At 49.9% G+C, this 15,300-nt stretch overlaps 1 protein-coding gene across 1 annotated transcript in view; it reads left to right on the top strand.

Moving 5' to 3' along the window:
- NID1 (nidogen 1) overlaps window positions 1-15,300 on the top strand; it is a 72,522-nt gene that overhangs the window by 48,051 nt on the left and 9,171 nt on the right. Inside the window, exons 13-14 of the mRNA XM_090263162.1 lie at window positions 11,963-12,190; window positions 13,326-13,498. Of these exons, the coding sequence (XP_090119288.1) occupies window positions 11,963-12,190; window positions 13,326-13,498 (401 nt within the window). The remainder of the gene's footprint in view (window positions 1-11,962; window positions 12,191-13,325; window positions 13,499-15,300) is intronic.

Raw genomic sequence — 15,300 nt, 5'->3', positions numbered from 1 at the left:
GCCCAGTCAAGTGCATGTGTAAAATTAACCATCACACGTTCCTAGAGTCATGAGGGAGAGAACTGGGCTGGGGTGAGGGCAGGGGTGAAGGGTCCCTAGTGGGGGGAAGATGCAGGCTGGGGCCTGGAAGGTTGGCTGCTGACCTGAGACTTGAGTGGAATCTCATTAGATCATGAGGATAGTGGTAGCTCGAGGTCAGTACCAGGAGCTCAGAAGGCACTCACAGGTGCTATTGGATGTGTGAGTATAATTGGCTGCCATTTGTGTGAACCTACTATGTGCTCAGTGCGAGTATGCCACCCATGGTGGGGCTTACAACTGCCTAGAGTTGTTGAAGAAATAAATGAATGTGCCCATTTCCACTCCTACCAGCAGTATTAGCCACGCTCAGCAGGATTGGATGGGATCAGTTTTTAGGATAGCTGCCCATCCAAAAAGAGAAAACGTTTAATCAAAAAGATTAAAATTTAAATTCTGATATACCATACTACATGTTGCTGGTCTAAATTGTCTTCTTCTGCTTAGAAGAGTGATCAGCAAACTTCCACTTACAGATCAAATCCCGCCCACCTCCTATTTGTGTAACTAAAGTTTTATTGGAACACGGCCGTGTTCCTTAGCCTATGTGTAGTCTGTGGCTGCTGTCATCCTACAAAGGCAGAGTCCAGTAGTTGAGGCAGAGTCTGTAAAGGCTGGCAAAGCCTAAAATACTTACCACCTGGCCCTCGGCAGAAGAAGTTTGCTGACCCCTAGCCTAGATGGACCCAGGCAGGGCCAGGGCCAAGCTTTTGTTCCTGAAACTGTGGGTCAAGACTGTAGTACTGCCCATAGATTCTGATAGGCAAGTTACAGAGAGAAGACTTCATGATCGTTTGAGTCAAGATATTCTAGCTGCTATTAACAATGACTAACATTCATTATTTCCTTAGGCTTGCTTCACCTCTGCACCTCAGGAAGAAGTGGTGCTTTATGTTTTGTTTTGTTCCTTTTAACCTGACTCCTTGTCCCCTCTTTAAGGCTTTGTTGACTAAACAAACAAATCCAGACCTGCAGGCTGGGATATAAAGATGGGACAATAATAAAACCAGTAACAGCTACCTGCTAGGATTGTTTAATAATTAATCTTGTTCCCGTAAGAGAGTCAACATCCAGTTATATACTCAAGAGAGGATGTGCACTAGAAATATAGTATTGTTTGTAACCACAAAAATCTAAACAACTGTCAAACGGGAGGAATGGACAAATGAGTTTTGGTATAATTCATACAATGAAATAATATACAGTGTTTAAAGTGAGTGAACTAGAATTAATAGGTAAATCTCAAAAACATGTTGAGCAAAAAAAAATTATAGAGGATATATGCAGTATGATCCCATTTATATAAAATATGAGTCTGTATGGAAATAAACCTACCTGTGCGTAACCATATGTAAGGAAACATAAAATACACACCTGGAATGAGAGAAAAGCTTTAGAAGGAGGTTACCTGGATGGTGGGAGAGAGGGAACTGGGGTGGGCGGGGCTACACCGGGGCTGCAATCAGAGACTGTGGAGTGTATGTAGTAGGAGTAAGTATTGTTTCATGAAACGATACTTGTATAAACGCCTGTGTGAGCTCATGGAAGAGAAAGAGAGTGTGTGTATGTACTGAATTGCCCAATGAATTGTATTTCTGTATTAGTTTTCTTTTGTTGTGTAACAAATTATCCCCAAAGTGAGCTTCAAACAGTCGGCAGCCGTCTGTCTCGAGAGACGATGGTGTAGCTTCTTAAGAGTCTATCTGCACCGCCGAGAATGGCTGTGCAGTCCGACTCGGGAGTGACACGGTATCTGTCTCCTCCCATGTTGAATCGACATCTTGCGATGACGCTGGAGTGTCCTCTCCAGTGAAGCTGAAGCTACAGAGCCTGGGCAGGGTGATATGGAGGGTCTGCTGTTGCCCATGCAGCAGACCCCCCCTCTCTTCGCAGCTGAAGGATCCAAGGGAAAGACGGAGTGAATACAGCTTGGCTTCAGGTGCGCTGCAGGAGTTGCGGGTGTTGACTACAACGTCAAACCGCCTTAGGGACTCCGGCTCCAGATTTTCTGTCGGGGTTTACTCCCTTAGCCTTTCCCCTGAAGAGGTATGCCGCAAGGCAGCGGAGGTTTTTTGGAATCAGAGTTTTCCTTCTCTGATGTGCCCTGACTGGAAGATCGAACCAGCGACACTTAGCTCGCAGGCCGACGCTCAATCCACTGAGCCAAACCAGCCAGGGTAAACAGGTATTATCTCACGGTGTCTGTGGGTTAGGAATCCGGAAGCAGCTTGCAGGGCGGGGGCAGGGGTAAGTGTCTCGTTAAGGTCTCTCCTGAGGGGGCTCTCAGACATCAGCCAGGGCTGTGGTCTTCCTGGAGCTTCACCTGGGGCTCAGGGTCCACGTGCCGCCAGCAGCCTCAGTTCCTCAGGGACTGTGGCTTGCAGGTCTCAGGTGCGCACAGCTCGGGCCTCTCCACGGGGCTGCCTAAGTGTCATCGAGTCCTGGTAGCCTGCTCCCTCCAGAGCAAGTGATGAGAGAGGACCCAGGATGGAAGCCTCAGTCTTCTATAACCTAATCTTGGCACGACAGTGCTGTCACTTCTGCTGATACTATTAGTCACAGGCCAGCTGTCTTAACAGCGTGAAAAGGAATACCTAAGTGGAGATTGGGGGCCGTCTTGGAGGTGAGTGACCATACAGCCACTGGCCTTGTCTGGACAGTGTCTGGGGGAATGTCATGACTCGAGTTTGGGAATGTAGGATCCCATATTAGAGGACAAAGAGGAGTATAAAATGCCCTGGTCTCGAAGGGCAAACACCATGCCTGTGGGATTCGATCAGCTGTGTCCACACTTGGCACCAGCACACGGTATCGCCTCCCCAGCGCGCATCCTCACAGAGACGGGCAATGAGAGTTCGGAAAGTAGGGCTGCAGGAAGGATGAAACCTTTAGGAGAGAAAACACCACGTATCTGTTGTTTGTGTTACAGTTTGTACTTTATTTCAGACAGACCTGGTGTTAGAAAATTTGAATTTCCCAGTTAGAGCTGGAAGGGGCTCTAGAACGTCTGTAATTCATCTCCAAGGCCTGAGTCATTTCTTACTTTTACAGAGAGATTTCTTGAACTCTTTATATTAAGAAATTTTTAATAGAAATTTTCTCAAAATTGTGTAAGAACCTTTTTTTTTTTTGTTTTGTTTTTAATAATTTGTTTGTTTATTTATTTACTTTTAGAGAGAGAGGAAAGGAGAAAGAGAGGGAGAGAAACATCACTGTGTGGTTGCCTCTCACTCGCACCCCCAACTGGGGACCTGACATGCAACCTAGTCATGTGTCCTGACTGGGGATCGAACCAGCGACACTTGGTTCGCAGGCCGATGCTCAAAAATAAAAGAAAACGTTTTAAAAGAAAAATGTTCTTAAGGCTTCCAGTGTTGGCTTAAATTATTTTTATTATGGATAAATCTAGGGATCAACTTGTTTTATAACTATAAAATCAAAACACGTTTATAAATTAAAATTACAAATCATAATTTCCCAGGCAACCTTCATTTAATGTGCCAGATTATAAACGGGCATCCCTGCTGTTGGCTCCACTGTGTAATTCCAGCTGGCGGCAGAGAAGCTGTGAGATTTCTCGTCTGAAAGACAAGACTCCCCCCTCTCTCACTGCCGTCCCAGTTCCACCCTCTCCTGTGTAGTTTAATTCCTCAGAAGGGTTGTCTGGAGTTGCTGCATCCTCTTCCTCTTCTCACATTCTCTTTTTTCCTATCTTTTTATTATAAAATAAACCTTAGATACAGAAAGTCATACATAACAAACGTACAGCTCAAGGAGTTATTCTAAGGTGACCCTTGTAACTGCCACCCAGGGCAAGAAGCAGGACTTGACCAACAGCCCCAGCAGCCCCTCCTGGTGCTTTGTCCCGGTCAGAACCTCCCTCTCCGCCAAAGTAACTGCCACTCAACTCCTACAGTAGGCACTCCCCGGCCTTTCTTCCAAGTTTACCTTCCTCGCCCCTGGAGATTTAGTGCTCCGTATTCTCCTATCTGTAGTTCCCTCTTCAGCCCTTCCTTTTCCTTGCGTTTGGTGTCCTGGAGAACCCACGACTTGGAGCTGTGGACTGGCCCGTGGGCTGTGCACTCACTCATGCCCTCCACAGGCCCTTCCGCTCTGATGTCTGCACACTCACAGCGGGTCCAGGGGCTGGGTCAGACTAGCCTCGGTCATTTTGGCGCGACGGTAGGCAGTCATCACCTTACATTGGAAGCACACAGTCTGCTCATCTCATGCTTTGTGATGTTCGAAGTCATGTATGATTATGGCCTAGATCCATTAACTTCTAGGGAGTGGCAAAGGGTGAGATTCTAGATCTGTCAGTTCTTTTCTCATTTACGGGTTGAAATTAATGCACATTGCTTAGGTCCTTGCATTTCTGCTGGGTGATAGTCTAATTCTATTGGCATTTTTTTCGTTTGTTAGTTGGAGATTTAAAAGACGCTCCCCTCATCTACCCTTCAGTTGCCCAGCGGCACATTCCATGAAGGAAAGCAGGACAAGTGCTTGGGTCTTCCCCTTGTTTGCTAGTTGTCAGGATTACAGATTGATTCCTTATCAGCTACTGAAGGTGGCTAATTCAGTTCTAGTTTTTTAATACCATTATAAACTTAAGGGTCCCAATTGGTTGTAATTATTATACTCCTTGTACTCAGAGTGCCATCTTTGGCCCATGAGTCTTCCAGTCAGCCACGATCCTAGGAGCCTTTGATAGCTTCCTTGCTCTCTGGTATGAAAAGGTGTGCTTGAGTCCGTGTGTATTTCCTGCCTCAGACCTAGAACCAGCCATTTCTCCCTGAAGCCCTGGTTTCTTTCAGTGGAAAATGGTATTGCAGGACCGTGATCTTAGTACTAGGGATGCTCAGACAGAGCTGGGTACACCTTATGAGCTCATGTTGATATTTACAGTTCAGATTCACAACTACAGGGTTTTCTCTAACTGCTTCTAGTTTGCATCTGTAGCTCTTCTGCATGAGAATCCTTGTTCTCATGGCACAGCGGATGCTGAGGTTAGAGTGGACCGTAATTCCTTATTGGCTGTCTCCCTCATTACACACATCGCGGTCTGAGAAGGATACCAACACTGCCACCACCGATGTAATTCCCGAAAACAGTGAAAAGCTTTTGCACCTGCTCTCCGCATCCCCTCCCCGTATTTTTACAGTTGAGCCTATATTGCCTGGGCGTGTAGCCATTATATACGACATTCACTCCCTTTCAACCCTCCTCTCAACCCGTATTTAGTCCTAGTTCAACGAGGAACTGTATTGCTTGTCACTTGTCCTTATGTCAGTCAGCATCTCCTGGTTTTTCTCTGGTTGATTCCTCAGAAAGGGCTCATGGAAGCAATATTCCTTGATTCACTTTTTTTTCCTTGACTATCTCAAACTTCTTCTGACATGAAGCATGACAGTCACAAATGCACATGATAATCTGAAAATGATTTCCCTCTTTTTACCTAGATGCCCAAAGCATTTTTCTTTACCTTCTATCGTTCCATTCAGAAGGTCAGTAGTTTTACTGGAACACGGCACGGTGTTGGTCGTTCTGGGTCAGTATCGGTAGTTATACTGCGTGCTTTTTCAATTTGTCATTTCAAATGTTTATTTTTTAATTTCAGGGACTTTTCTTGAATAAACAGTTTTAGTGTTTGGTCTTTCCTCCCTTTGGTTTACTTCTTCAGGGGCTCCCGTTTATCAGATTGGACCTTCTTTGCCTGCCTCCAGTCTTGGCCCCTTCCCCAACTCATCCTATCGCATTTCTTTTTGGCTTCAAGCATTTTCCTCATCTCCACCCTTTGTTTCTCTTAAAGCATAATGTCTTACGTTTATTCACTTCTAGGTTCCTTCTAGTTGAGTCTTAATTTCTGATGCGATTTTTTTCCTTTTGTTTCTACTTTCCTGAATTCTGTTGCCTCATTTATGAGTTTGTCAAATTCTGATCCATTTTCTACTTTGCATTTTCTTATTCTTTTTGCTTATTTTGAAATAATAGGATGTTGTAGTTTTGATCTGTTTGCATGTCTTTCCTGCAGCTTTTATTGTCTATAAGGTTGTTTTTCTACTCTTTATTGTCTTTTTTTCTTATTGTAACTTTGCACTGGATTTGATCTTCACGCTTTACTGTTGCTTGTTTTTATGTGAAGCTTGGTTTTCCCGAACTATCAGAAAGAAGCTTGGTTCAGACACCTCTTCTAACCAGGCAGAGCTTCCCCTTTTGTTCTCTTGGTGAAATTCTTCAAAATGCTCCACCTTAACTTCTGAGATTTCTTGGCTGTGTTCCCTCCCCGACCTGTGTGTAGATGTCCCTCTCCTTGTCCCTGCTGTTTGCATCACACTGCACTTGGCTTCCATTCCCAGCACTTTCTTCCACTGGGAGCCTTGGGGCCAGGTGAGTGTTGAGCATCCCTAGAGGCCAGATCTCCCAGCCCCTCAAGGCTTTGCCTCCCTGTGAGTAGGACAGTCCTGTGAGCTTCAGCGGCTGCATTCAGCTTTGCTCTGCTGTGCTTTCTCTTCAAATACTGTTGACAGTTGGGGTTCACTGTTTCCCGGAACTGCCAGAGGCCCTGCTGCTCCCCTCTGCTTTGTCCATGCAGGTACTGATCCCTGCAGCGTCTGGCATGGTCTCCCTTGCTTGTGTTGGGGTTTGTAGGACTCTTCGTCACCTCATTTTGTTGTAAATATTTTCCATGGACTTGGAGATTTGCTATCTAGTTACTCTGTGTGTAATTCGATTCTAAAACGAGGCAGTGACCTTCTTCCCAGAGTCCCTGTTGCTCTTGAACCACTGCCATCCAGCTGTGCCCCTACTCCCGCCCTGGAACTGTTCCAGGAAGGTCCCCAGTGATGCCCACGTGCTCAGATCTCAGGCCTCACCTTTTCTAGTAGCACCTGGTACAGTTGATCTCGCCTTCCCTCCCAAAACACTCTCCTTTTGGTGCTCGGGACACCCACGTTTTGGTTTTCTCCATCACGGGCCTGTGTACCGCTGGGGAAAACTAGTCTCAGCCAGTGGGTGAGGGTTAGAGAGACCTGGCTTGTCCGAGGCACCCAGCTACCTGGCGGCGCAGCCAGGGTCAACTCTAAGTGTTTCTCAAGCATCTGTTGCGCACCTGCCACTGTGCTCAGCGTGTGAACAGTGAGGTGCCAGGGAGGAGTTCACACTATCACTGGGCAGATTCACTCCTCGTGAATCTGCAAGCATAGCCAGGGGCTGGAGACCCCAGGGAGAGACCCCAGAGAGCGGGGACAGGTTTGCACTCAGCCTTGCAGGATGCGTAGGATTTGAACTGGAGATGGGGCAGAATAATGAAGAGGAGAGGGAGGTAGGCAGCCAGGGGCAGACGGGGCTGTCGAGGATCCTGGGAACCAGGTCCCCATGACCCCTCTAGCCACTCTGGACCTCTCAGCTGTCCCAGGCCCGAGCTTTTGTTCAGTGGTGACATGGCTGAGCCTGGCAGCTCCTCCATTCCGTCTTCTCTCTAGGTTCTCTCACCTGAATCCAGGGTCTTTGTCAACCACCCTCACCAATACCCCAAACTCAGCCGGCAAACCTCCAGCCTTAGCTGGTCAGCCCTTCATCCAGGCCACTGGGCTCAGCCCCAGGCGTGCAGGGCAGGGACAACCACGTTCATCACCTTTGAGTCAGGTGAGCCCTTGACTGAGATGACCAGGGCGACCTAGGCACCCTCTGCTCCCACCGTAGCCTGTTGGGACCGGCCAGCCGCTCACAGCGCCACCCTGACGGGGTCCCGGGCACCGCAGGCCTCTCCTACCAGCGCTGACCCTGCTGCTCACAGAGCGCCCGCTCCCGGCAGGTCTCAGTAAACGCTTATAGCACAGAGTCAGGACTCAGGGGGCCCCGGGGCTCCCGATTTAAGGAGTATCATGAACACGAGCGATTTTTACATCCTGCACTGGCAGTGTTGGGAGAGGTCGGTACAGCGAGGGGACCCAGAGGCCGGTTTCGCGTGACGAGACTGCGCACAGACTGGACGTGCGTCTTCTGTTCCTGGGGTTTCGTGACGTTCTGCTTGCCCAGCCCCTTCGCCCTGTTCCGGTTTCTGGTTCGCTCCCCACTCTGGGCATTCTCCTTCCTGTCCCACCTGTCAGGATTGGGGATGCGCGTCGGGAAGGGGCTTGGAGGGAGCTCCTAAGTAGAGGCGTCGTCACCATCATTACTGTTCGTCCTGGCAGCGGCGGGGCCGGCAGTGTTCTTAGTAAACCCCTGGGAGCTTAAGGGCAAAGACCGCGTCAGACTGACACTGTCCCCTTCGCTGGCAAAAACCCATTCTGGGAAATCTGGCAATCTTGGACTGATACGTGTCCATCTGGCGGCTGGTGAGATGAGGTCACGAGCCAGGAAGTCTGAACCCCAGCAGAGCTCATGGGTGGTTCCCCACACCACGTGAGCTCATGGGGGGGGGGGTGCATGCAGAGGCCAGGGGGAGCAGTGGCACCTGGGGGGAGTGGTGCAGACTGTGCAGGAGCAGCTGAGCCAATGGCGCCTCCCTGAGGTCCTCCACCCCAGCAGTAGATCAGATGCTGCAAGCTTTATTTATTTAAAATAACACAGATAAGGAGATGTAATCAGGCAAGGGAATGGGATACCAATCAAAAGACTGAAAATATGTTGTTGTTTTCTGACTTCTTCCTCTATTTCATTTTCCTCACCTCTTTGACTCAATTCCAAGAAAAGTCCCCAACCCTAGACTTCCTGCTGTTCCCAGATAAGTATCAAGTCTTGAATGCTTCTCCCTCCAGCAGATCAGGCTATGATGAGTAAAAGGAGTCTTGCTTGCCTGAATCATCATTTCGTCAAGGCTAGGAAATGCATCCTTATTGCCCCACCCTCCAGGCCCTTAAACTCCCCATGGGGCCTGGGGCTCCCACTAGAGCTGCCCGCAGTCAGCCACCAGCCAGGCTCAGACCCATCCCAGGAAAACCAATGATGTCCCAGCTTCCCATAAACACATGCATTTCCATTTCCAGAGTCACCATTGAGGTTTTTCATTCCACTGTAAATTCTGGACCACTTGAGATGTTGAATGTTGGCCAAACACCATGTTAACACAGAACTATCAGCCGCACGCAGTGGAGCAGCCCTGTCCCCCTAAAGGCTTGGTGGACGGCACGCACACAGGACACCAGGCTGTTGGCTGGCTGGAAAGGCAGCACCGCACACAGAGGTGGGTGGGAGGAAAGGGAGCTTGTGGGCCACAGATAATTTTGGCAAGAGCGTTATGCTAACATGCAAATGCCACCACTGATGTTGTGTTCAGTGTGTGTGAGCCGTCCTGGGCACTGAGCATGTGGGTGCAGAGAGGTGGGGGCTGGGCAGGAACCTGAAGGCCCTGGTTTTAGCCTGAGCTGACCACTCACGGGGCTGCGGCCCCTTCAACCATCATTTGGTGTAAAAAGCGTGGTTGTCTGACGCATGGAGAATTAAAGTGAGAAGTAAATGAAACGTGTGGATGGAGACAGCTTATGTGGAAACTAACGCCCTGTACCAATGTAAGATATGGAGGAAGCAAACATTCTATATCCCACCGTGAACAAAACCCAACACTTACTCTCAACCAGATGGCTTATTTCTAGCTTGCTTTGGCTCTTGCTACATCAAATATGTTGGTTTTTTTCTTTTTTCTTTTTTAACATTAGCCTTTGGGACAAGAGAGGAAGCACACATAGTGTTCCCTTGACAGGTGCAACTGCACTGCTCTGACGCGCTCGCTCCTGCTGCCAGGGGCGGCCACATCAAGTCAGCGGGTGTGGGAACTGGCAACACAGACCAAAAGTGCTTATGGCGTTTATTGGCAACGTGTGCACAGAGCGCTGGCGTGAGTGCAGAACTCAGTGCTCAGCCTTGTGCAGGTACACGGTGGTGACCGTGAGCACGGGACTGTATGTTCAGCCTCGTGCAGGTATGTCGCGGTGACCCTGAGCGCAGGACTGAACGTTCCATCCGTGAGCATTGTCTCCTCCCGTTGTCCTCCTTGCTCCTTAGAACATTGCTGTTAGGTTGGTTGTTGCTGTCACCGCCGTCCTGCCGCTGAGGCATTGCAGCTTAACCAGCACTGTGACATGCTTGAGGTGACAGCAGGAGAGCTGGAACTAGAAATGAAAAACATTTCTCAGAGAAAAAATCCTGTGAAATATAGAATATTATATCAATATTCTATTCCTATAGTATGTATTAACACACTAATATAGTGCCACGTTAATATATAAATTAGCATATTTATCTATAACTTCCCCCTAACATAACTGTGATGCCCTAGAGCAGAGGGTGACAACTACAGTCCCCAGAGGCCAAATCTAGCCTAGTGCCCATTTTTATTGAAACATTTACTTATGTGTTAGACCTGGTTGCTTTCATGCCATAACAGAGACCATATGACCCATAAAGCCGAAAATATGGACTCCCCCACCCTTACAGAAAAAGTGGGTGGAGCCCCACTCCAGGTCTGTGCAGCCAAGTCTCCCAGTGAAGGTCAGGAACAGCACTTGGGTGCCCCTTTGCTCTCTGACCCATGGAGAGGGTCTCTGCCCACTTTTCCATCTGTTGTATCCTGGAGCCCTCTTTCAGAACTCTGGCTGGACTGCGACCCTGTTCACTGTTCCCTCCCCTCCAGACAGCAAACTCCGGGGGGGCGGCCCCGTGGTCATTCCCTGTGCATCCCGCCTTCCACTCTGAGTCCACGGTATGGAGATGCAGTCACTCGTGGCCCTTGGGGGCCTACAGTCGGCCCAGGGAGGCCCAGCAGGCTGTGTCCTGGTGACAGGCGGTGGGTGGCAGAGCCTGGAGAGCTGGAGGCAGGGAGGAAATGCCAAGCAGCTTAAGGCCTTAGCTGGGGAAGGGGTGGAGGCATCCCACAGTAGCCTGCAGGGTTCCATTTGGGGGAGTGCGGCCAGTGCTGTTCTCGCCAGTGTCTGGGTGCCACTGTCCAGGGCAGACGTGAGGGCACTGCTGGCCTGGCCCTGTGCCGGCCGGACTCGAGCTGTGTGGAACCACATAGGCTCTGAGAGTTGTTTATTCCAGGCCATACCTTGTTATCAGCAATTCCCCACAGATCCAGAAGTATTTCCTGCTCTGGGATCTGAGCTGCACAGTTATGAGGCGTACTTCATGCCAAACATCGTTAAAGGGAAACACACACGTGTTGGCAAGTATGCCCTGTGCCTTCGGTCCCCAGATCTTTGACTGTGACTCAATGTAGGTAGTCAAGAAGCTTGAATGATTTTTTTTTTAAAGACAAATTTAAGAAAAACTGAAAACTTTAAAATTTAAAACAAATGTCAGTGCTGTCCATCAAGCCATGGATGGACAAACAGAATGTGCTGCAGCCGCACACTATTTGGCCACAGAGGAAGGAAGTAGGTACTGATAACATGGCTACAACCTAACAGCCTTGAAAACATTCTGCTGAGTGAAAGCAGCCAGATCAAAGCCCACGTGTTGTAAGATTCCATTGATATGGCGTGTCCAGAGTAGCCACAGAGCAGATTGGTGGTTGTGGGGGGCTGAGGCGAGGAGGATGGGGAGCCTTTGTGGGAAAATGTGCTGCAACTAGATGGTGGGGTGGCTGCACAGCATTGTGACTGCTATATGCCACTGAATTGATTCCTAAAATGGTTTGTTTCATGTTTTGTTGATTTTGCCTCAATCTTTAATAGAAAAATTGCCTAGGAGAGATAAGAAAATGCAAATATAATCTTCTTGCCTATTAAGTGCATTAAGTAACAAAGATGTTTTGAATTTTAAAAAATTAATTGAGTGGTGACCAGGCAGCTCTTTGGGTCTGAGTTGGGTGTGGGGACTTGTGCAGCCGTGGCTGTGAACCCTGATGACGACACGGGTGACATGTCCCCTTTGCTTATCTTGACAGAAGTGGAGAAAACCCGCTGTCAGCTGGAACGTGAACACATCCTCGGGACGGCGGGGGTGGCAGGCCCACAGCGCCCCCTGCCCCTGGGGCTGTTTGTCCCCGAGTGTGACGAGCATGGGCAGTACGTGCCCACCCAGTGCCATGGCAGCACTGGCTACTGCTGGTGCGTGGACCGTGATGGCCGTGAGCTCGAGGGCACCAGGACCAGACCCGGGATGAGGCCCCCCTGTAAGTTGGGGGACAGCGTGTGCTTGGGCCTCAGAGAGACCTGAGGACCACAGTTCCGTGTGCCTGTGAGCCTCTCTGGGGGGCCCAGCCGAAGACACAGTTGTTGCTCTGCTGCCCTAAATCCTGAGAGCCCCCTTGGCTTAAGCCCCATTCCCTTCCTCCCTTTCTCCCCTCTGCACCCCTCTTCTCTTTCTCCCTTGGCATTCACCCCACTGCTCTCCATCTCTCCCTGCTCACACTCACTCTCTTCTTACCCTCCCCTCCTGTTCTGTGGCCCCTGCTGCAGCAGTGCTGTGCTTGGCGGCAGAGAGGGTACGTGGGCCCCAGGTGAACTCCCTGTAGGGTGGCCTGGCCTTCCGGCATCTCCACACTGGGACACTGCAGGGGTGGTAGAACCCAGGGCCGGGCTCACTCAGGTGGTGGGAAGGAGCTGTTCTTGCCCTGGGACACTGGCCTCCTCAGGCACCAGGCAGTTTAGGATGCAAGGAGGTTTTTGTGGTTGGTTCCGCTACATCCATGGCTATCCCAGGGGTCCCAGTACTCGTTCCATGGCCCTTACCCTGCAGCAGGGCTGTCTGTCCCCTCCTGGGACATTCTCTTGTCAGGTGAGCCAGGGAGCCATGCTCTGCATCAAGGCTGGCAGTTAGAAGGCGAGGTGCAACTCAAGGGAGAGTCAGCCCCTGGTTGTCATGCGCCCGGCAAAGCCCAGAGGGGCACGTTGCTGCTGTGGAGCGGAGACCGCCCCCCCCGTGGGCAAGTTCACTGGCAGTCTGCGTTACAGAGCTCAGCAGCGTCCACCCCACGGAACTTCCTGGGAGCAGGGCTCTCTGTGCCGCCACGTTGCTGTTGCTCAGTTCACTGTCGTGGCCCACGTCTGAATCAGGCGTGCACAGTGAGGCAACTGCTGTTTGCGTCACCCCGGGCCCTGTGCTGTCTTCTCCGCCTACGCCCTTTGAGGTCTTTTTGCTCCCGTGCTTTCAGATATAAAATGGTCCCTGTGTGCCTGCTGTCTGCAGTGCCACGCAGGTGACCTGACCTGGCATGTGGGTGCGTGTGGATGCGTGTGCATGGCCACGTGCAGGTGTGCATTCCTGCTGCACACAGGCCTTACTCATTGACCACTCCTGCCCCGTAGGTCTGAGTACAGTGGCTCCCCCGATTCACTATGGACCCTCAGTTCCTCCTGCTGTGATCCCTCTGCCCCCCGGGACCCACATACTCTTTGCCCAGACTGGGAAGATAGAGCGCCTCCCACTGGAGGGAAGCACCATGAGGAAGACGGAAGCCAAGACTCTGCTACACGCCCCGGTGAGTGCTGGCTTATTGTATCTGGGGACACAAGCAGGGTGCCGCCAGAGAAGCCTGTCCCAGCCGCGAGCCGCCTCCTGCTTTGTCTGCCGTCGTACACTCGGCACTCCTGACGCACGCACGTCGGTGGCTGTGCATCGGACGTGTGCCTTCCTGCCCAGAACAGACACACTGAGAGGAGAAACGGGTCCTCTGTCTCACGGGGGCTTGTTCTGTGGCGGGACTCCAGAACGGTGCTTGGCGCTCAAACTGGACTCGCTGCACCAAGTGCGAGTGGTCTTGGTGTTCTCCTGCTGCCCTGGGAAACGTGAACCCCCGAGGTGGCCACTTTTCTTCCTGAGTTGCCTCCGGCACACACTCTCGGAGTGGGGATGGGCTAGTTCTCTGGGGAAGTCATTTCCCCGAGACCAAGGGAGAGGCTCTGAAAGCTGAGAGTGGAGGGGGCAGGGGGCCAGCACACGGGTGGGTATCCGCTGCGTCCTTTGGGGTTACTTATTTCTTACCACTTCAGTCATTGTATCGCCTGGTAGCGTTAAGTACATCCACAGAGTTGTGCTACCGTCCTCCCACTCTATTTCTGTATTTCCACAACTTTTTCATCACCCTAATCTGACATTTTATGCCCTTTAAACACTAACCCGCCTTTCCCTCCTCCCCCAGCCCCTGGCAGCCAGCCTTCTGCTTTCTGTCTCCATGCATTTGCCTGTTCTGAGCTCCTCATATAAGTGGAATCACACAGTTTGTCCTTTTGCAACTGGCTCACTTCACTTAGCATAATGTCTTTGAGGTTCGTCCACGCTGTAGCACGTGTCAGGATTTCTTTCTTTTTAAGGCTGAGTAATATTCCATTATGTGGACGTGCCCCAGTTCACTCCTTCCTTCATCAGAGGAGGTGAGTTGCTGCCACCTTTTGGCTCTTGTGCATAGAGCTGCTATGAATATGAGTGAGCAAGTGTTTGCTTGAGTCCCTGCTTTCCCTTCTTTCGGGTACAACCCAGGTGCGGAATTGCTGAATCATACAGTAATTTTATTTTTCTGTTTTGGAGGACGTGCCGTTCTGTTTTCCCTGAGAGCTGCACCATTTTACATTCCTACCAACAGAGCACAGGGTCCCAGGTTCTCTGCCACCCTGCTGGCACTCACTCTTTGTTTTTTAATGGTAGCCATCCTAACAGATGTGAAACGCTCTCACTGTGATTTTGATTTGCTGCTCTCTACTGATGAGTGATGTTGAGCACGCACTTGTGGACCGTTCATGTATCTTTGGAAAAAATGTGTATTCGTATTCTTGGCCCACTTTGTAATCGGGTTGTTTTTGTTGTTGTCATTGAGTTGTAGGAGTTCTTGAAATATTCTAGATATTAAACTCCTTATCAGAGATATGATTTGCAAATATTTTCTCTCATTTCATGGGTTGCTTTTCACTCTGTTGAGTGTGTGCTTTCATGCACAGGTGTTTCTAATTTTGACAAAGCCTAATTTATCTATTTTTGTTTTTAATGTCATATCCTAGAAATCATTGCCAAATCCAATGATATGATGCTTCCCTCCTGTGTTTTCTGCTAAGAGTTTTATAGTTTAGCCCTTCAATGAGGTCTTCGATTCATTTTGAATTAATTCTTGTATGTAAGGTAAGGATCACTGTGTCCTTTTTGACCGACTCTTAAGGGGAAAGCATCTGCTCAGAAGCTTGGTTTTCCCACTAGGAGGTCATCCTGGTCCTCCACTCCTGTGGTCCCCAGAGCCTCACTGTGCATTTCCATATACATTTTAGAGCAAGCTTATAAGTTTCTGCTACCTCC

Source organism: Furipterus horrens, unplaced genomic scaffold, assembly GCF_987537825.1.
Source record: "Furipterus horrens unplaced genomic scaffold, mFurHor1.1.pri manual_scaffold_15, whole genome shotgun sequence".
Lineage (NCBI taxonomy): Eukaryota > Metazoa > Chordata > Mammalia > Chiroptera > Furipteridae > Furipterus > Furipterus horrens.
The sequence above is the reverse complement of the archived record's forward strand: the minus strand, read 5'-3'. Positions and strand labels throughout refer to the sequence as shown.